Source organism: Sciurus vulgaris (genome assembly GCF_902686455.1).
Source record: "Sciurus vulgaris genome assembly, chromosome: 7".
In the NCBI taxonomy this organism is placed as follows: Eukaryota; Metazoa; Chordata; class Mammalia; order Rodentia; family Sciuridae; genus Sciurus; species Sciurus vulgaris.
Genome location: NC_136467.1, coordinates 53,495,564 through 53,518,617, shown reverse-complemented (window position 1 = coordinate 53,518,617; position 23,054 = coordinate 53,495,564). Strand labels below are relative to the sequence as shown.

Below are 23,054 nucleotides of genomic sequence, written 5' to 3'. Positions count from 1 at the left end.
TAAAGGTAACAGTTCTCCTCATATTCCCAGAAAGAGGCAAGGAATGACGGGGATAACAATAAGTAGAGAGGTGTATGCTGTCTTCTGAGAGGTGCAGGGCTAAGAGTGATCTGAAATATCCATCCTAAAAATAGTGACTTGTGCATTGCTGCCTTTCCCTACTCTTCCATCTGTTGATGGCAGATCCTATCAATGTTATTTATAGCTAGTTTTCTTTTTGCTTTATAAAATATGTGAAAGAATGGTATTCTGAAATTGAGAAGTCAATTAAAAATCTTTTTCATACGTCTTAAATAAACATCCCTATGCTTCAGCTATAATGAAGATGAAAAAAGAAAAAAAAAAAAGGAGAAAATAGAAAAATCAAGACTATACAGCTAAAAGTTGTTAGTGTAAAATACAGTTCTGGAGTTGGGTGCAGTTTTTCCCAAGAAAAGAAAGAGATGATGTAAGTGAAAGTTCTGACAGTACAGAAAGCTTTATCAGTGTTAACCTATACATAAGTTAAGAGAACCCTAATTCTGAATACTATCCCCAGTATCCCACAAAGAAACAACAAAGATCCTCAAAAATGAGGATTTACTATGCTTTAACTGGTCTTGAAAGATACATGTTTAAAGACATGATTTGTATCTCTCTGATTTCATATCAGAAAACAACCTAGGACAAACACATTCTGGCAATGGAAGATACATTTCTGATGAGTAAGCAGATGAGAAATCTATGTTAAGAACTTTTTTTCTACTGAAAAAAATTGGCATATATTAGAAATTGGCATGAAAACTTTTAAGAAGTAATAATGTAGTTTTTGCTTTCCATCTGCAAAGTTCTGGCCTCAAGATTTTTAATTCATTGTATCCAAATGAAAGTGAATGCTGAACATCTACCAAGCAGTACATGCCTCTCTAAAATGGTGAGTGCTAAAATTTTCCTAGACTGTTTTTGTTGCCTTTGTTGTTATTTAAATCTAAAACTTGGGGCTGGGGTTGTGGCTCTGTGATAGAGCGTTTGCCTAGAATGTGTGAGGCACTGGATTCAATTCTCAGCACCGCATATAAATAAATAAAATAAAGGAAAAAAAATCTTAACCAAGTTTTGGTAAGGGAATTGTGGTATCAGCATATAACAAAGATATACTCCATGCTTGTATAATTATATCAGAGTGAATTTGGCTACATGTATAATAAAAAGAACAATAGCAAAAAAATCAGATGTCTGGCAAAAAAAGAAAAACAAAAGAACTGAGTTTCATTTACCTCATTAAAATTAGGAAAGCATAGGGTAATACGTAACCGATAATTTCATTTATAGCAAGATAAAAACCACACTGCCATATTTCATATTTTATTCAATTTTAATGTGGTTTCCATTATTAACTCTTAAAACAAAATGATTTCCAGTTTAAAAAAACAATGCACTGACCACATAATTCCTTTTTCATTTTATACAGTTATACAAATAGTCTAAATACACATTTTGTGTTCAAGATGATGGCAAATAAGATTAACTGTACAGTACATAAGAAAAGAAAATATTTTAAGCATATTTAGAAGCAATAGAAATGTCTATACAAAACAAGCAAAAATGGAATAAAATTTTTTATTTTTAAAGTATTGCAACAGGCCCACAGGTTTGTAACAAAAATGTCTTTGCACAGTTCCTCACAATGCCCCATTAATAGCTAAAGCAAGACAGCGGTTTTTAGAAAATAATGTTTCAAAATGCTACACATGGTACTATTGTTTGCACAGTTCGATCAAAATAACAAATCTACTTTGAGTCAAGCAAAACCTAGAGGAAATATACCAAACAACTTCAAAATCATTTGTATAAAATTCATTGCACATTATTTTACTTAGTTGTTTGAAAAGTAAAAAAGTATATTTACAAAATATTTTGCAGTCAAAATTATAAAGTGAATGGATATCTCTAACACGTCTTGATACAGACAGTTCAAGGAAAACACACAAATGTTTTTTGTTTAAGAGGTTTTCAGTGTTCCTTCCAGAGGGAAGTAAACATGATCTACTCAAATGCATTTAAAAGATGGTACACATACTGGAGCAAATCCAACACCTGCATTATAAAACAATGTTAAAAAGGTGAAAGAATGAGGAATTTGTACATTATAAGAAGAAGCTATTTAGAGATCATCGCATAATTTTTAATTCAGTTAGCATAAAAATCTTCAGTCTTCAGATAACAGAAAATGAACATCCTTGACTTGATGGAAGTTGAGAAAGCACCATGCACAACAGTTTAGTGGTAAACACTGAACAGAATAGCACCTGGAATTCTGTGACACTGACAATTTAAAACTGGTCTAGTAATTGCCGGAGATATGGTGCCTTGGATAATTCTCTATTTACTCGGGAGAGTTTGAAAAGTACTGGGCAGTTCAGAGAAACACATGGGATGTGTCGGTCAAAGGAACTTGTACAGTTCTTGCATATCTGAAAGCATAAGAGAAATACATAAAACAATAGGGAAGTTTCTATGTATATTTATAAATACCAAATTTTTATAATCCCTTTCTGACCCACCACAGATTACTGGCAAATGTAAAACATGTAATACATTACAGAAAATTTATTAGTTTTCCTCTCTCAGAAGCCTAGCCTACCCTATGGGTGAAATATTTCAACAAGATGTTATTTCATAAAAACAGAACACAAAATTCTCTTAAGAATTCATTTAATTCCTGAGATCAAGTTTCATTTACAACAGAATTCTATGATAGTAAAATTCATGTAGAAAGGCAACTTCCAGCAAGATGGCTAACTAGAGGTAGCTGATATGCTTGCCCTCCCAAAAAGAATAAACAACTGTTCTACCACAGTATGGGACTGAAAACAATGGAGGATGGTGGGCATGTGGCAGAGATGCAGAAGAACATGGAGACTCAAGATGGCTTATACAAAGAAGGGAACAAAGAACCTTTTATTTAGCACCCCATCTCTTTCATAGGGATCAGTATGAACCTTCCTTAAATGGAGAAAAGGTAAGAAGGAGGTCCCCAGCAGCTCCAGCAGCCCTGAGTCCAGTTTAGAGAGCTTCTAGGGAGTTCACAGTACCGAAGAAGTTCAGTCCATTTAGGCCCTTATCCAAACTGTTGATGAACAGGGCCATCTTAAGACCATACCCATGTTTTTAGATGTGGAAAGATTGGGTGACCAGTTCCTGCAGCTCTGTGTACCCCACTTAAGTTACAGGTGTGGTCCTGTCTGCCTGAGGTTCAGGGAAATAGCTGGGTGATTCACACTTGCCCATAGGCTACAGAGCCTGGAACTACCACTGCTTGGCCTAGAAGAGCTGCAACCCTACAGGTAGATCAGCCCCACAAACCCCTACAGCCTAGACTCCCAGGACATTTTCAGGCATTACTAACATAGATTATGACCAAGAAAGCTATAATGGAGACTATAATACTATACCCACTCAACCTATCCTATACAACCTACATCTTAGAATGCATCTCCAGAAGAAAGTCTTTCACTATTGAAACCACTATACAAAATTAGCAAAAGCAACTGTTTAACCAGATATCTAAGTATCAGTGTAGGCACAAAAGAAGTATGAAAAAACAAGCTAATATAACACCCCCAAAAGAACACAGAAATTCTCCACTAATAGACCCCAAAGAAGATCAGCAAATCTATGAAATGCCTGAAAAGAAATTAAAAATAATAATCTTAAGAAAACTCAGCAGCCCACAAGAGAAAACAGACACGTTAATGAAATTATAAAATCAGTAAATTATATGGAAGAAGTATTTATTAGGGAAAGAGATCATATAAAAGGACCAAACAGAAATAAATCTTGGAGCTGAGTTGAAATTAAAAAAAATACAATCAAGAGTTTCAAAAGCAGACTAGAGCAAGCAGGAAAATTTCTGAACTTGAAGGTAGGTTTTCTGAAATAATTCAGTAGTAGGGATAAGGAGGAGTGGGAGTGGGAAAGGAGGAGGAGGAAAAGATGGAGGAAGCCTAGGAAACTTATGGAACACAATTAAGCAAACAAGTATTTGCATTTTAAGTGTTGCAAGATAAAGAGATGGGAAAAGGCATTCGAATACTATTTAATAAAGACATTAAAGCTCAAAACTTGGGCTGGGGTTGTCGCTCAGTGGTAGAGCACTTGTCTAGCACGCATGACACATTGGGTTTGATTCTCAGCACCACATATAAATAAAACAAAGGTCCACTGACAACTAAAAAATTTTTTTTAAAAATCTCAAAAACTTCCCAAATCTTGGGAGCAAAGAGATGTAGGAAGCTCAAAGGTCCACAAATAGATTCAACCCAAAAGGGTCTTCCCCAAGGCATATTATAGTTGAATCATCCAAACTCAGAGACAGAGAATTATAAAAACAACAAAAAGGATCTAGTTATACATAAGAAAATCCTGATTAGACTACGAACAAATTTCTCAGTAGGAATCTTACAGACCAGGAAAGAATGGGATGATATGTTCCAAGTCCTGAAAGAAAAAACTTCTTCAACTGAGAATACTAGACCCAGCAAAGCTGTCCTTCAGAAATGAAGAAGTCTTTTTCAGACAAGTAAATGTTGAGCAAATTCATCAACACTAGACCAGACTTACAAGAAATACTTAAGGAAGTCCTGAATCTGGAAGTGAAAAGATAGTAACTACCATTATGAAAACACATAAAAGTATAGAGCTCACTAGTAAAACAGACACAGAAAAGAGAGAAAATAATATGCTCAGTAGATAAAACCACCAAACCACAAAGACAATGACAGAAGAAAGGAACAAAGAATATATAAAACAATCAGAAAACAATGAATAAAATGATAAGAGTAAGTTCTTACCTATCAATAATAGCCTTGAATGTAAACAGATTGAATTCTCCAATTAAAAGACACAAACTGACTGGATAAAAAAATCAAGACTCAACACTGCCTAACAGAAACCCACTTCGCTGATAAAGACACACAGACTGAAAGTGAAGGGATGGAACAAGATGATTCTATACCAATGGAAACCAAAAGTGAACATAAGTAATTATATTTATCAGATTAAACAGTTTAAACAAAAAAACTACAAAAAGAGGCAAAGAAAGTCAAAGGGATACACTCTAATATAATAATAGTTGTGGACTTAAGTACCCCATTTTTATCAATGGACAAAAAACACCCCCTGTACTTAAACTATACGATACAGACCAATTGGATCTAACAGACATTTATAGGACATTTCATCCAAAAGCTAAAGAATATATTCTTCTCATCAGCACATGGAACACTGTCCAGGATTGATCACATATGTCAGGCCAAAAAACAAATCTTGACAAATTAAAAAAATCAAAATCATATGTATCTTTTCTGACCACAACAGAAATCAACAAGAAGAACTTTAGAAATTGTACATATACATGGAAATTAAATAACATACTCCTGAAAAACTTATGGGTCAAAGAAGAAATCAAAAGGGAGAGTAAAAAATTTCTTCAAATACAAAAATAAATACACAACACATCAAAACTTAGGACAAGCAAAAAAAAAAAAAAAAAAAAAAAAAAAAGCTGAAAGCAAAAGCATTTCTTCCGAGATCTGGAACAAGACAAGGATGTCCACTTTCACCATTCTTATTCAACATACTACTGAATATCTTAGAGCAATCAGGGAATGAGATAAGGTAAGGGCACTAGAAATTGGAAAGATGTCCTTTTTGGTACATGGCATGATCTTAAATATAAACAAATCTAAAGACTCCATGAAAAAACGGTTACAACTGGTAAATAAATTCAGTGAAGATGCAGGATTAAAAAAAAAATCAGCAGTATTTCTACATACCAATAATAAACTTGGAAATCAAGATAATTGTATTCATAATAGCTATAAAATCAAAACCAAAATACAAACACTGCCCCCCAGTAATAAATTTAAAGAAGGAAGTGAAATATCTCTATGAAAAAATTATAAAACACTGAAGAAATTAAAGATGACACAACAAATGAAATCTCATATTCATGAATTAATATTGTTAAAATGTCCATACTACCTAACGCAATCCACATATTCATTGTAATCCCCCCAAAAAAACCAATGATATTCTTCATGGAAATAGAAAAAACACTACTAAAATTCACATGGAACCACAAAAGACCCCGAATAGCCAAAGCAATCCTGAGCAAAAAGAAAAAAACTACAGGCATCACAATGCTTGACTACAAAGATATAGTAACCCAAAAAAAGCATGGCATAGGCATAAAAACTGACACACAGACCAATGGGACAGAATAGAGAACCCAGAAATAAATCTATGTACTTACAGCTGACTGATTTTCAACAAAGGTGCCAAGAACATACATTGGAGAATTGATAGTCTCTTCAATAAATGGTGCTGGGAAAACTGGACATCCATATGCAGAATGACTCATGTCTCACCATATACAAAAATCACCTCAAAAATGGATCAAAGACCTAAATGTCAGACCTGAAACTAGGAAACTACTAGAAGAAAACACTTCAAAGACATCAGTATGGGCAATGTTTTTTTTTAATTTTTTTATTTTTTTGGCTAATACTTCAAAAACATGGGCAACAAAAGCAATAATAGACAAATGTGATTATATCAAATTAAGAAGCTTCTGTACAGCAAAGGAAACAATCAACAGAATGAAGAGACAATCAGTAGAATGGGAGAAAATATTAGCAAACTATTTCTCCAACAAGGAATTGAGATCCAGAATACAGAAGAAACTCCAAAACTTAAGAGCAAAACCCACAAATAACCTGATTAAAAGATGGGCAACAGACCTAAATAGACATATCTCAAATGAAGACATATAAATGGCCAACAGGCATATGATAAAAATGATTAACATTACTAATCATCGGGGAAATGCATTTCAAAGTCACAGTGAGACACTTCTTTCCCCAGTTAGAATGGCTATTATTAAAAAGACAAAAAATAATGAATCCTGGAGAGGAAGCAAGAAAGAGGAGCTCTCATACACTGTGGGTGGGAATGTTAATTAATATAGCCACAATGGGAAGTAGTATGGAGGTTTGTTAAAAAACTAGAAAATAAAACTACCATATGACCCAGCAATTCCATAACTGGATATTTATCCAAAGGACACAAAATCACTATAGCAAAGAGACACCTGCACCACCACATTTATTATAGCACTATTTACAATAGCCAAGATATGGAATCAACTGAGGTATTTATTAACAGATGAATGCAAAAAGAAAATGTGTACATACACAATGGAATATTATTCAGCCATAAAAAGGAAATCCTGTCATTTGCAGCAACATGGATGGGATAAGACAACATTATGTTAAACAAAATAAACCAGGCACAGAAGGACAAATATGCATATTGTCACTGGCATGGAGAAGCTAAAAATGTTGATCTCATAGAAGCAAAGAGTAGAATAGTGGTCATGAGAGGATAGGAAGGGGAGGGGGACAAAGAGCTTACATAATAGGTGCCAAATTATAGTTAGGAGCAATCAGTTCTAGTGTTCACATTTGGGTGATGAACAAGTTATTATATATCCTTCAAAATATCTAGAGGAGAGGTGTTTCAAAGTTCCCAACATAAAGACTAATTGCTTAGGTTTCATCATTACACACTGTATCCATGTATTATTACATTATGCTCAATAAATATGTACATTATGTCAATGTAGAAAAATATTCACACAATATACTACCCAACTACCAAAGAATGTCTCTTAAATGAAGTATAAACACCCTTTTTTTCCAAATTGTACAGACTTGTTATCCATTTTCTTATTTCAGAAGAGAAGATAATATGAAAAAGTCAAATCGTGTGAATTTTAAAGTAGTCTAGATCAGTAGTTCTTAGCCCTGGCTAACAATGAACTTAAAATTACTTAGAAATATTGACTAATGCCTGAGCCCCACTCCATAACAATGAATTAGAATTTCTGGGCATGAAAGCCTAAAAAGCCATACTTTTCTAGGCTTTTGTGTGATTCTGACATATTAAGAAAAAAATAAATCATGGTACAACTTTTTAAAAAGAGAAGCATTATAATATCTCAGATTTTATGGTATTTAAAGTCTCAAGTCAGGCATATGTTAAAAAGATAAAACATGAAAAACACTGAAAATTAAAAAGAATACTGGTGTGAACTATAAGGGTCAAGAAAATAAAGTATATTCAAATGATTAAAAAAAATGGAAACCTAAGCTGGTTGGTATTACAACATCTGTAGTCCCAGCTCCTTGGTAGGCTAAGGCCAGACAGAGGATGGATGCCGTGGACTGAGGAGTTCAAGGCCAGTCGGACAATATACCAAGACCCCATTTTAAAAAACAGGGGAATCTAAATAGCAGCAACTACTCCAGAATGTGTTTTAGGAGAGATAATTTAAATATGCTGTAATGAACTCTGATATTTATCAAAGGGTTTCTAATTTAGAGATGGCTCACAGGGCAATGTATTTTTGTTTCTTGACCCATTATTTTCTAGTCAAATGAGGAGCACATTTTTCTGAGTATGCTGGTTAGTATATCTGATATTTATGTTGTTACTGATACAAACTAACTGCTTAAAAACTCACTTTAGTATGCCCTCTGGAGACCGAGTAGGCTATTCTAGGAAGCCTTTTGCTAATTAGATCTCTACCAAAAAACTCAAGTCTATTCTCTCATGCAGAATTTCTGTACTACAGCTTTATGTACTATGGCTACACTAAGGTGCAAGCACAAGCTGATAAATATTTAAGAGCTTTCTGTGCTTGTCTGATAAATAATCCAGGATGGAATTACTCTACTAAATTTAACTCAAATGTTCAGTTTCAAGATCCTCTACTGGTTGATTTAAATCCTGAGCATTATAGCTTGATTCAGGCTTATATTCAAAACTTTTAAATAACTCAACCTGGACATCTATGTTTTAGGTCAGAAGAAGGCACACATTTAAAAAACATTTCCTTTAACTTTTATACATTCATTCTTTCTGTTATCCTTTGACCTTATTATTTCCAAAAATCTTTAGATGCTTAATGTACTTATTTTCATTTTTTTATGACTATTATTTAAAATGTTTAAAGGTGGTAATTTTTTCCTGAGATCTGCTATGGCTATCTAGGATCTGATATGTAGTGTTTTCATTTTGTTTAACAAGTAGTGTTAAAGTTTTCAAGTGGAGAAATCATTTTGATTTCTGAGTTTATAATTAATTGATAATTTTATAGCATTGTGTTGATTAAAATGTCATTTCTAATATTTCAACTTTTTGAAGTTTAGTCTTTTTTAATGAGGAATTTATTTATTAAATTTTATTTTTTATTGGCTTAGTTATACATGACAGTAGAATCCATCTTGACATAATTATAAAAACATGGAATATATCTTGTTTTGATTCAATCACCAGTACTTCTCCTTCTCCTTCCCTCACCCCAATCCCTTATTTAGTCTTTCCTTACAGACTCAGATATGGCCAATTTTTAAATATTCCATAAAAGTGTTGTCTAATTTTGTTATCTAATCTGTTGTTAATGTTTCTATTTCTCATTACATGTCCCATAATTTATAATTTACAAAAAATTCTGCAGATTAGTTTGTGAAACTTAAACTGTATTAACAATATCTTTTAAAAGATGACAAACCATCTTTATAAAACAGCATCATTTTTTTAAACTGTATTTTTATAAGAAATAAGACCTAATGGTGAAAGAGGGTTCTGGTTAAATTGATGGCACTAACTAGTAAGATGTTCATCACTGAGGGCAGTAAATGAAAAGGTCTAGGAAGAGAACATTCAGAGTGTGACCTTGTAGAGATCTGAAGTTCCTGCTCTTGATAGTGCATTATACTAGGATCCAACAAGGGAATTTTCTGAGTTGATTGCTGCTATAATGACAGTAGCCTATAAAATAAACAGAAGCTAGGACACCCAGTGACTTCAGTAATTGTATTGACTAGAATCACAAAACTAGTACAAAATGGCTGAAAGTTGGTTGGAAATAACTGCAGTGATATATTGCTTCCTTAATCATGCATTAAGCAGAAAATTGTTCATGTGTTCAATAATTATTTTTAGACCACCACCATGGACTGGAATCTCACAGTGGCATAGCTGGCTCAACAGTGAGAGAAGGCAGAGCTTCTGTTCCCCAGTGGCTCACTTCCTGTTACTGGAGAAGTCAGACACATACATAATTACAGTAAAGTAGAGGTGATTATGGCAGGAGCCCACTGTGGAGAAGGTTTCATCTGGTCTAGGTGTTTAAACTGATTCCTCTCTAATGATTAGCAGGGGATGAGGAAAGCATTCCTGGCAGAGTGAAGACGGTGTTTAAAGGCAAGAAGGTGGGAGAGAATAAGGTATATTCATCAACCTAAAAGAAGTTCAATATGAAACAGGGAGAGGGTAGAGTATGACAGGGAGAAGTGAAAGAACTGGTGACAGAGGTAGCAGGAAAGGTCAGAATGGAGAAAGACTTAAAAATGAAGCTAAGGAGTATTAATTTTACCCAGAGAGGGGGCAAGGTGGGGGAGGTGAAGGGAAAGAGAAATATAGAAACAACTTTTGTTTGGATTTTATTTTCAAGTGATTTTTTTTAAATTTTTTTATTTTTTTAATTTCTGCTAGAATGGGAATTTGAAATTTTATTAATTCCCATCTTTGCATTTTATGGCTACATCCCTGCTCTGTCCGTAACTCATTAGCAGTGTAACATGCAAATTACTTAACCTTTTTTGTGTCAGTTTTATTCATCTGTAAGAGTGCTTAGAACAATCTCTGGCAGGAAGACTCAATCATGTTAATTATTGATTTTAACATAAATGTTCTGTCTGGACTCTTCGAATTGCAAAATTTCCAAGTTAACTAGCAATTCTCTAAGATTACTGGATTATTATAAGAATGGCAAGTGTTGACTGAGAAACTGGAATTTTTCTTATTATTGCTTTTATACTATTATGAAAGAAACTGGGTAGATGACCCTTGTAGTTCTAGGCTTTAATAAACACAATACACTATTCCATTAAGAACAAAAATAAATTATAAAACAAACTAAGTTGTTTTTAATGGTTTAGTTCAATGATGGTCTTTCCTAGATTTTAAGAAGAATATCATGTATTTTTTATTCCAGTTTCATATCTTATACTTATACTTATATTCAAGAGTTGAATATTTTCCTGAAGAATCAGATTGCTTGGAATTCTGTGTCCAGTGAATAAGGCCATACCTTTACAAGTTGCTCCTGTTTGCGTTCCAACTCTCGGATTTCTTGGTTGAGGATGACGGCAACATGCTGAGGCTGGCTCCGACATTTACTACAGATGCCATGCTGAGTCAGGTCATCACACACAGGACAGTGTAAAGTAGTGAAGTATTGTGAAATAGTGCCTTTCCGCCCTTCGGGTTCACTTCGAGAGGAGCTGGTGGCTTTCTGGATCTACAATATCATCAATTCAGAAATAAGTCTGAGCTAGCTTCACAGCATTACTGCTATTCTCATGCTAAATACAGATTTACTCAGGCATTATTTTATTCATTCATTCATTCAACAAATGCTGAGCAGTTACCACATGCCAGATGCTGTCCTAGACACTGGGGTCAGAGAAATGAACAAACCCACACTGTCATGGAGCTTTCATCTGTTTTTTTTTTTTTTTGATACTAGGGATTGAACTCAGAGGCATTTAACCACTGAGACACATCCTCAGCCCTTTTTTACATTTTATTTTGAGACAGGGTCTCACTGAGTTGCATAGGGCCTCACTAAGTTGCTGAGGCTGGCATTGAACTTGAGACCCTCCTGCCTCAGTCTGCAGAGCTGCTGGGATTATAGGTGTGGGTCACTGAGCCTGGCAGAGCCTACATCTTCATATCATCAAATACACTGTTTTTTTTTTTTCTTTGTGGAAAAAATTAGTCTCCAGCCACTCAGTTTTTTTTGGTGGAAATATGCAGATGTACGAGATTATAGTTATACAGGGTACTGGGGATCATAGAGGACAATGGAAAAGATCCAGGTTGAGAGTGGATACTGTTTAAGAGTGCACAAGTTGGGTCATGGAAATAAACAAAATGAAAGATTAAAACAACTTGGTAGGAAGAGGATCCAAAACTGAAGCAAAAATAAACCAGGAGCATTTCAAATTTAATAAAACACATGTCACCTAAGAATTCTTCATTTTAAGTTAATATTGGTTTCAGAATTCTCTTTCCTGGTGCTCTTTTTACAATAAAATAATATCATACCCTTGGCATATTTTCCTGGTATTGTATAAATTACTTTGCATAAATTATCAGGTTAGATTCTTACAAATGTAAGACTTCACATTCTTGTTGGTGACCAAATGAAAATAGTAACAACAACAAAAATATCAGTTTCCTGGCTTAGAGCCAGGATATAGGATTATAAATGTCAGTCAGCACAAATTCTTAGAAACACAGATTCAAACTCAGTTTCCTAGGTTATACTTTCCCTTTCCTTTAAAAGTGTTTACCAAGAAGTAAATATAACTTAAGTATCAACTTTTCATCAGTTTGCCTAAATACTATCTGCCTTCCGTAGTCTGAGATGATAGCAAATGATTGAGCAGATCAGATCTGAAGTGAATTCTCACCAATAGATAAAAAAGACTACTCTCCTAGGAAAAAGTGTCCCAGATTATTACATTGCCAGATATCACTCCTTCATGTTTCTAATGACTAAACTAAGTAAGAATTGAAGCAAAGCTCCTTGTGCTGAGATTCCACATTACATATTTTGCTTTAGTGTAATGCTATTTTAATATTTCTTTCTTCTGGATTATTCAGGACTATGTCTACATGCTATATCTTATACATCTTTTAATATCTATTTTGAAGTAATTTTTATTCTCTATTATTAGTTGGTTTGCTCTGCATTATTTTGTGGTTAAGTGATTACTACTGAAATTCTTCAGGATTCATTTTGAATCCTGTAATTTGAGCAACCTGACAGAAGTTAAGAAGGTATTTACAGAGAATTAAAAAATTTCTCCTTTCAGAAACCAGAAAGGTATGGCATCTTTACCAGGTTAGGATCTATCTGCTTGGCCTCTCATAGCTCAAAAATAAAATCTTTAGTTCTACTGGAAATTTGAAGTGGTTATAGCACGTACTATTTAGTAAACTTACTCTTGGTAATTCATGATACCAGCTGAAGACATCGATACCAATAAGTGAGAAGATTCTTGCCAGGGGTGGAAGGATTTGCTTGGTGATATAGTAAGTGGCATTCAGTCTCAGAGTTGGATCCTGAAGGACTTCTGCTGGGCGCCTTACCAGCTGGATAAGTGGTACTCCAGGGGTCCCATAAATAATGACATATGGCACTCGCTCCCCAACTCGAGGCTCAGAGCGCCGGTCATAAGTAAGCATTTTCCTATTCAAATCCAAATAAAATACACACAAAAAGACTATCATATAAGGCATCAATCTAGCACATTAAGTCAGAATTAAGCAACAAAACCAAGAGAAATCTAAGAAGTACATTTAAATTAGAGTTACTACTTCTTTGAAAACTATGCTATAGATATGTAAAACTTATTCTACATCATTGCTACCTAGAGAATAATATGATTCTAACAATAAAAACTATCATAAACCTAACAATGAAAGATTAAGAGAAAATTTAGCTAAACAATTGGATTCCAGAATGATTCAATGTAAGTGCTTTGACAGATCAATATTAAGGACTACCTAGTGATTTTCACATGGGAGAAACGTATCAGATCACAATTAATTGCATTTAGTTTCCTAAGGAAAGTCCAGAAGAAAAGTTCTTCAGAACTTACAAAGTATAAGGTAGCATAGATGAGGCTTCATGTGGTAAGGTGGAAAGAAAACTGTGTGTGTCTGTGCCTGTGGATTATGAGATGTCTTTTCACTTACTCTAAGCCTGTGCAGATCCCCAGGAATACACTGGCTAGGTACTGGGGGCTGTGATAATGTGTACATCATTACCTTGTAAGTTCAAGGGCTGGCACACAAGCTCCAGGTTTATAAGAAGAACTTCCTCTGTATTCCTTGGCAAAGATAAAGTCTTGTATGCTGGCCTTCCCTTCCAGAAGCTTTATACATTGTCGCTGAACATATTGTTTAATTAGACTTATATCTCTTGTTTCAAACAGCAGCTTCAGGGAACGCTCAAGTATCTTAAAACAAGAGAGATGCATGCATGTGATTAAAAAATATCCCCCAGTTATCTTCATTACTGTTGTTATACTTTCATTATAAAACTACTGGAAAACCTGATCTACTCAAATAATTTCACAATGATTGGATAATCAAAATTATTAGAAATTGTAAAAATATCTTGGAACTTTCTATTTCTAAAACCAATATAATATAGTTTGAGAAAAATCATGTTAGAATGATATTCAGAAGACAAATTTGCTATGTGATGAGGATTTAAGTTTTTCTTAAATAGAGCATTCTAGGCATAAGAAACTGGACATGATCTTATGTACAGATTATTATTTATTGTTACAGACAAACATAAATTTACTACCAAGCAGTCTATTAAGAATCAGACTTTTTGTAGATAAAAAACAATTATGAAGGGATCTCAATCAAGATCAGTCTAGGACATTTTGGCAATTGAAGATTGTACATTAAACAGGCACAAAAGAATGGAAGAGAAATCTATCCCAAAACATGCATAAAACCCAACACAGGAACACAAGAAATATGAAAAAACAAAGTAACATGGCGCCTCCCAAAGTTCATCGTTAACCAGCAACTGACCCTCCAAATATTGAAGTGGATGAAATATTAGATAAAAGAATCACTATAAAAATAATCAATGAATTCCAAGAGAACACAGAAAAATAACTGAGTGAATTGAGGAAGTCAGTACAGGATTATGCATGAGAAATTAAATAAGGAAATAGAAATACTGAAAAGAATCCAAACAAAGAGACTGGAATTGAGAGACACTATGAATCAAATAAAAAGTTCAGTGCAAAGTCTCTATAACAGAGTAGACCAAGACAGACAGAATCTCAGAGCTGGAAGACAAATTGGCCACCTTTGAACTTTCAGAGCATTAAAGAAAAGAAGTATAGGGGCTGGGGCTGTAGCTCAGTGGTCAGAGACCTTATTTCATACATGGGAGGCACTGGGTTGATCCTTAGCATCACATAAAAAATAAGTAAAGATGTGAGTTCATGTACAACAAAAAAATACAAAAAAAAAAAAAAACAAAAGAAGTATGTAACCATGACCAGAATATACACCTCTTAAGAGACCAAATTTAAGATTCACTGGAATTGAGAAGGGTTGTGAGATGCAAGTTAATGGAATGAATAACCTCTTCAGAGAAAGAATAACAGAAATATTTCCAAATCTTCAGAGTGACATGGATATCCATATACAGGAGGCATTCAGAACTCCAAAGAGACAAGATCAAGAAAGACCCTCTCCATGACATTATAATTAAAAAGGCTCACATACAAAGCAAAGATAGAATTTTAAAAGCCTACAGAGAAAAACATCAGGTCCTAATTTAGAGCAAGGCATTCAGAATCACTTTTGATTTCTCAGCACAAACCCTAAAAGCCAGAAGGGCTTGGAATGATGTGTTTCAAGTCCTGAAAGAAAACAACTGTCAACCAGGACTGCTATTTCCAGCAAAGCTATACTTCAAAATGAAAAAGGAAATAAAAATCTTTTGAGATAGGCAGAAAATAAGAGAATTCATAACTGCTAAACTGGCACTACAGAACTTACTTAAGAATACTCCACACAGAAGAAATAATAAAACAAATCCCAGAGCTCACAAATGAACAAATCTCATTTGAAGAGTAGCTAAGTAAATGAGAAACAGGGCCAAACTTAACATTATAAATAAATCAAAATGGCAGGCATTCATAAACATCTCTCTGTAATAACACTGGATGCAAATGGTCTCGATTCTCCAACTAAGACACAGGCTGACGGAATGAATTAAAAACAACACCCAACTCTGTTGTTGTAAGATGTACCTCACAGGCAAAGACAGCCACAGAGTGAGTGTAAAAAGATGAAAATCAATATACCAAGTCAATGGAGCCCCAAAACAAGCAGGTGTAGCTACTCTCATATCTGACAAGGCAGATGTCAAAGCAAAATTAATCAGAAGAGACAAAGAAGGTCACTTCATACTGTATGGGGAATGATCCAAGAAGACATACCAATAAAAATATTTATGTCCCAAACATGAATGCAACTAATTTCATGATAGAGATACTCTTCAAATTGCAGCCTCAGGTACACACCAGGACAATAATACTGGGTGATTTCGACACACTTTTCTCACCATTCCATAGGTCATCCAGACATAAACTCAGTAAAGACTCTTTGGCTGGGTGCAGTGGTGCATGCCTACAATCCCAGCAGTTTGGGAGGCTGAGGCAAGAGGATCATGAGTTCAAAGCCAGCCTCAGCAACTTAGCGAGGCCCTATCTACTCAGTGAGACCCTGTTTCTAAAAAAAAAAAAAAAATTTAAAGAGGGGACTGGGGATGTGGCTCAGTGGTTCAGGGCCCCTGGGTTCAATACCCAGTGACAAAAATAAAAGACTCTTTGGACCTGAAAAATATTATAAATCAAATTGACTTAGTGGTCATCTTCAGAATATGTCATCCAACAACAAATGAACACATGTTCTTCTTCTCAGCATTTCATGGAGAATTCTCTGAAATAGACCATTTTAGGACACAGAGCAACTCTTAGCCAATACCAAAAACTTGATATATTTCTTTACATCTTATCAGATCATAATGGATTGAAATTAGAAATCAACATGACAAAACCCTACAGAAATTATATAAATGGAGATTTATATAATTGAGCAATGCCCTTATGGAGACTGAGCAATGCCCTTATGAATGATGAATGGGTGGTGATAGAAGAAATCAGGGGAGGAATTAAAAGAAATTCGTAGACTCAAATGAGAATAGTGATACAACATACCAAAACTTCTGGGACACTCTGAAGGCAGTTCTAAGAGGAAAGTTTAGAGCTATAAGTGCTACATAAGAAAATCAGAAAGATCCCAAATAAACAGACTACTGATGCACCTCAAATCCCTTCAAAAGAACAACAACCAGTTTCAAAACCAGCAGACGGAAGGAAGGAAAAAATTAAGGTCAGAACTGAAATCAATGAAATTGAGAATAACAACAATACAAAGGATCAATGATACAAAGAGTTGGTTCTCTGAAAAGGTAAGTGCTTAACCAAACTAATCAAAAGAAAAAAATGCAAATTAATAAAATTAGAGATGAAAAAGGAGAAATCACCAGACATCACAGAAATCCAGCAGATCACAGGGACTATTTAGAAAACTTATACTCCAATAAACTGGACAACCTGGAGGAAATGGATACATTTCTAGGCACATACAATCTGACAAAAGTGAACCAAGAGGGCACAGAAAACCTAAATGAACAATAACATAAGATAGAAGCAGTAATAAAACCCTTCCACAAAAGAAAAACCCATGATCAGATGAATACTAGCTGAATTCTACCAGACCTTTAAGAAAAAAACAAATGCCAATACTCCTTGAATTATTCTATGAAATAAAAAGGGATGGAGCTGTGGGTGGCGGCATAGGCCTGTAATCCTAGCAGCTCAGAAGGCTGAGGCAAGAGAATGGAGTATTCAAAACCAGCCTCAGCAACTTAGTGAGGTGCTAAGCAACTCAGTAAAACTCTGTCTCTAAATAAAAAAAAAAAAAAAAAAAAAAAAAAAAAAGGGCTGGGTATGTGGGGATGTGACTCAGTGGTTAAGTTCAATCCCTGGTCAAAAAAAGAAAGAAAAATTATGGGATGGAACACTTTCATTCAATGAAGCCAGCAACACCCTTGTATCAAATCAGATAAAGAAATGTTAAGGAAGGAAAACTACAGATCAGTCCCCAATGAACTTAAATGCATAAATACTTAACAAAACATTAACAAATCATATTCAACAACATATCAAGAAGATTGTATGCCCCAATCAAGTTGGTTTTATTCCAGAGATGTAAGGTTTAATATACACAAATTGATAAATGTAATTCATTACATAAATAGAATTAAGGACAAAAATCAATTAGTCGTCTCAATAGATACAGAGAAGCATTTGACAAAACTCAGCATCTATCAGTGATTAAAACAGTGAAGAACCAAGGATAGCAGGAATCTACTTCAACATAATAAAGGTTACATATGAAAAATCCAAAGCCAATCTCATAGAAAATGGGGAAAAACTGAAAGCATTTGCTTTAAAATCTGGGACAAGACAAGGATGTGCACACTTTTGTTTTTTAAAAAAATATGTATAATTTTTAGTTGTAGGTGGACATGATATCTTTATTTTATTTTTATGTGGTCCTGAGGCTCAAACCCAGGGCCTCACACATGCTAGGTGAGCGCTCTACCACTGAGCCACAACCCCAGCCCCAGGATGTACATTCTTATCAATCCTATTTAATATAGTGCTAGAAATTCTAGCCAGTTATTAGGTAAGAGAAAGAAATAACAGTGATAAAAATTAAAAAGGAAGAAGTAAAAATATCACTGTTGGCAGATGATATCATCTTATACCTAGAAGATCTAAAAATTCTACCAACAGACTTTTAGAGAAAGTAAATTTGGCAAAGTGCAGGTTACAAAACCAACACACAAAAACCAATAGCTTTCCTCTAAACCAATAATGAATCTGCTGAGAATGAAATCAGAAAAACAATTCCATTCATAATACCCTAAAAAAAAATAAACCAACAACAACAAAAAAAAACAAAACAATAACCAAACCTAGGAATAAATCTAACCAAGGAGATGAAAGATCTCTTCAATGAAAATCATAGAACATTGAAGAAAGAAACTGAAGAAGACTCCAGAAGATCGAAACACCTCCCATGTTCATGGATCAGCAGAATTATAATGGCCACACTACCAAAAGCAATCTACAGATTCAATGCAATCTGCATCAAGATATGAATGACATTCTTCAAAGAATTAGAAAAAAACAGTTCTGAAATTCCTTTGTAAGAATAAAAGCAATATAGCCAAAATAGCCAAAGCAATACTAAGCCAAAGAAGCAATTCTGGAGGCATCACAATACCTGACTTCAAATCATACTATAGAGGGAATGACAAAAAATATGGTATTGGCATAAAAACATAGACCAATGGTACAGAACAGAGGACATAGAGATAGAGTCACACATGTATAGCAATCTGATCCTTGACAAACTGCCAGAAAAATACACTGGAGAAAAGATGGCCTTTTAAACAAAGGGTGCCAGGAAAACTAGTTATCCACATGTTATGGTTTGGATGTGAGGAGTCCTCCAAAAGCTCACATGTAAGACAATGCAGGAAGATTCAGAGGAGAAATGATTGGGTTGTAAAAGTCTTAACCCAATCAGTGAATTAATCCTTGATGGGATTAGTTGAAGTGGTAGGGTGTTGCTGGAGAAGCTGAAAATTGGGGTGTGGCTATGGGGTATATATTTTGTATCTGGAGAGTGGAGTCGCTCTCTGCTTTCTGATCACAGTGATGTGAGCTGCCTCCCTCTGCCATGCTCTCCTGCTATGATGTTCTGCTTCACCTCAGGCCCCAAGGAATGGAACTGGCTTTCTATGAACTAAGACCTCTGAAACTGTGAGCCCTCAAATAAACCTTTCCTCCTCTATACTTGTGCTGGTCAGATCATTCAGCCACAGTAGGGAAAGGCTGACTAAAACACCACACGTAGAAGAACAAGACAAGGCGCTTATCTCTTACCCTGCACAAAAATAACTCAACACGGATCAAATACCTAGGAATTAGAACAGAAACTATGCAACTCCTAGAAGAAAACAGAGGGTCAACACTTCAGCATAGAGACACAGGCCACAACTTTCTCAGTAGGAGCCTTAAAGCTCAGGAAAAAATGCCAAGAGTTAATAAGTGGGATGGCATCAGATTAATATGCTTGTGCAGAGAAAAAGAAATAATTAGGAATGGTCAGAGAGAACCTAAAGAATGGGAGAAAATCTTTGCTAGCTACTCTTCTGATAGAGGATTAGTATCTAGAACATATAAAGAACTCAAAAAAATTTACATCAAACAAATAATTGGGGCTGGTGTTGTAGCTCAGTGCTAGAGCCCTTGCCTCGCATGTGTGAGGCACTGGGTTTGATTCTCAGTCCCACATAAAAATAAATGGATAAAATAAAGGTCTATCAACATCTAAAAAAAAAAAAAAAAGCCAAATAACCCAATTAATAAATGGGCAAATGATTTAAACAGACTCTTCTCAAAAGCAGAAATACAAATGGCCAACAAATACATGAAAAAAATCATCAGCAACTTTAGCAATTAAGGAAATGCAAATCAAAACTATTCTGAGATTTCACCTCACATCAGTCAGAATGGCAGTGATGAAGAATACAAACAATAATAAATGCTGGAGAAGATGTAGAGAAAAAGGAACACTTGTACACTATTAGTGAGAATGTAAATTAGTACAACCACGTGGAAATCAGTATGGAGGTTCTCAGAACACTTAGGCATGCAACCACCATATAACCCAGCTATACCACTCTTTGGTGTGTATCCTGAAGAATTAAAAAGTTATACTACAGTGATACATGCATACTCAAGTTTACAACAGCACAATTCACTATAGCCAAACGATAGAACCAGCATAGGGGTCAAAAAATGGATGAATACAGCAATCCTTTGCAGGAAAAGTCAAGCAGGGGGTATCACAATACCAGACATTCAACTATACTACAGAGCAATAGTAACAAAAATAGCATGGTACTGGCACCAAAACAGACAAGAAGATCAATGGTACAGAATAGAAGACATAGAGACAAACCCACATAAATACAGTTTTCTCATATTAGACAAAGGTGCCAAAAACATACAATGGAGAAAAGATAGCCTCTTCAACAAATGGTACTGGGAAAACTGGAAATTCATATGTAGCAAAATGAAACTAAACCCCTATCTCTCACCCTGCACAAAACTCAACTCAAAATGGATCAAGGACCTCAGAATTAGATCAGAGACCCTGCACCAGTAGAAAAAAAAGTAGGTCCATATCTTCATCATGTTGGCTTAGGACCAGACTTCCATAACATGACTCCCAAAGCACAAGAAATAAAAGCAGGAATCAATAATTAGGATAGATTCAAACTGAAAACCTTTTTCGCAGCAAAGGAAACAATCAACAATGTGAAGAGAGAGCTACAGAGGGGTAGAACATCTATCTTTGCCACACACACTTCAGATAGAGCACTAATCTCTAGAATCTATAAAGAACTCAAAAAACTTTATACCAAGAATACAAATAACCCAATCAATAAATGGGCTAAGGAAATGAGGAGACACTTCACAGAAGATCTGCAAGCAATCAACAGATACTTGAAAAAATGTTCAACATCTCTAGTAATAAGAGAAATGCAAATCAAAACTACCCTAAGATTCCATCTCACCCCAATTAGAATGGCTATTATCAGAATACAAGCAACAATAGGTATTGGCGAGGATGTGGGGGAAAAGGTACACTCATACATTGCTGGTGGGGTTGCAAATTAGTGCAGCCACTCTGGAAAGCAGTGTGGAGATTCCTTAGAAAACTTGGAATGGACCCACCATTTGACCCAGCATTCCTTGGCCTATATCCAAAGGACTTAAAATCAGCATACTACAGTGATGCAGTCACTTCAATGTTCATAGCTTCTGAATTCATAATAGCTAGATTGTGGAACCAACCTAGATGCCCTTCAATTGAAGAAGGGATAAAGAAACTGTGCTATATATACACAATGAAATATTACTCAGCCATAAAGAAGAATAAAATTATGGCATTTGCAGGTAAATGGATGCAGTTGGAGAGTATCACACTAAGTGACATAAGCCAATCCCAAAAAAACCAAAGGCCGAATGATCTCTCTGATAAGTGGATGATGATACATAACAGGGGGTGGGAGGGAGGCAAGAATGGAGGAAGGATGGATTGTATAGAGGAAAAAGAGGAGTGGGGGGGAGGAAAAATAACAGAAGGAGACAAACATCATTACCTTACATAAATGCATGATTACACAAATGGTGTGACTCTACTTTGTGCACAGAGAAACAACAGTTGTACCCCATTTGTATACAATGAATCAAAATAAATAAATTTCAAAAAAGGATGAATAAAGTAAATGTCACACACACACACACACACACATACACACAGAGTTTTATTTAGCCATAAAGAAAAATAAAATTGTGTTATGTGCAGGAAAATGAATGGAACTTAAAGTCATTATGTTAAGTGAAATAAGCCAAACTCAGAAGGTCAAAGGTGGTGTTTTCTCTCATATGTGGAAGCTAGGAAGATAAAAGGAAAACAAAAGTGTGGGGATCTCTTGAAAATCAAAGGGAGATCAATCAGTAGAAGAAAGGGACCAGGGTGTGAAACAGAGGAGTGAGGGGGGAAGCAGTGGGGAGTGATACTGGCCCAACTATATTGTTATATTATATGCATGTACAAATATGCAACAACATATTATGTTATACATCACTATGTACAAATATGACGCATCAATAAAAAATGTGGAAAGAGAAAGACAAACATTCTTTTGCCTTTTTATAGCATTGATAAATAACTGACAGAATTTTCTATGTTGGAAATATTTCTATGAGGAAATGACCAACATGTCATGGGTTTATGTAGTGGACTGAATCTATATTAACTCCAGGTGAAAACTGCTATATATTCTGAATCCTGGAAACTATATGTATTTATGTAATAAGCTTGTTAATTTAGCTTAAGTACAATTCTGCCAACAGGGAGAGAGTATACTGATGACATATCCTACAGAAATTACGAGAGTAATACCCCAAATTCACATAATATTATAAATGGCATTTTAATGATCTCATTAAACTCAGTATATAGAGAGCTACTCCCATCTATGCTAATTATTTTTGGTTTCCTAAAGGATTCTGAGTAAAGCAAAAAAGAAATAATAATATGGTGAAAATTATTATAGTAGAGAAATTTAGGTAATTTACAGTAGCACCATTCTTAAATTATCCTATTTTATTACTGAT

At 34.8% G+C, this 23,054-nt stretch overlaps 1 protein-coding gene and 1 long non-coding RNA gene across 2 annotated transcripts in view; one reads left to right on the top strand and one right to left on the bottom strand.

Annotated features, from left to right (window-relative positions):
* Window positions 1-1,331: 1,331 nt before the first annotated feature.
* Window positions 1,332-23,054, bottom strand: part of REV3L (REV3 like, DNA directed polymerase zeta catalytic subunit) — a gene marked incomplete at its 5' end in the record, with an annotated part of 184,534 nt that continues 162,811 nt past the window's right edge. The window contains 4 exon segments of the mRNA XM_079149104.1: window positions 1,332-2,453; window positions 11,201-11,410; window positions 13,123-13,369; window positions 13,951-14,141. Of these exon segments, the coding sequence (XP_079005230.1) occupies window positions 2,313-2,453; window positions 11,201-11,410; window positions 13,123-13,369; window positions 13,951-14,141 (789 nt within the window). The 3' untranslated portion in view covers window positions 1,332-2,312.
* LOC306666879 overlaps window positions 11,912-23,054 on the top strand; it is an 89,547-nt gene continuing 78,404 nt past the window's right edge. The window contains exon 1 of the long non-coding RNA XR_013765425.1: window positions 11,912-12,740. This is a non-coding gene — a long non-coding RNA (uncharacterized lncRNA). The remainder of the gene's footprint in view (window positions 12,741-23,054) is intronic.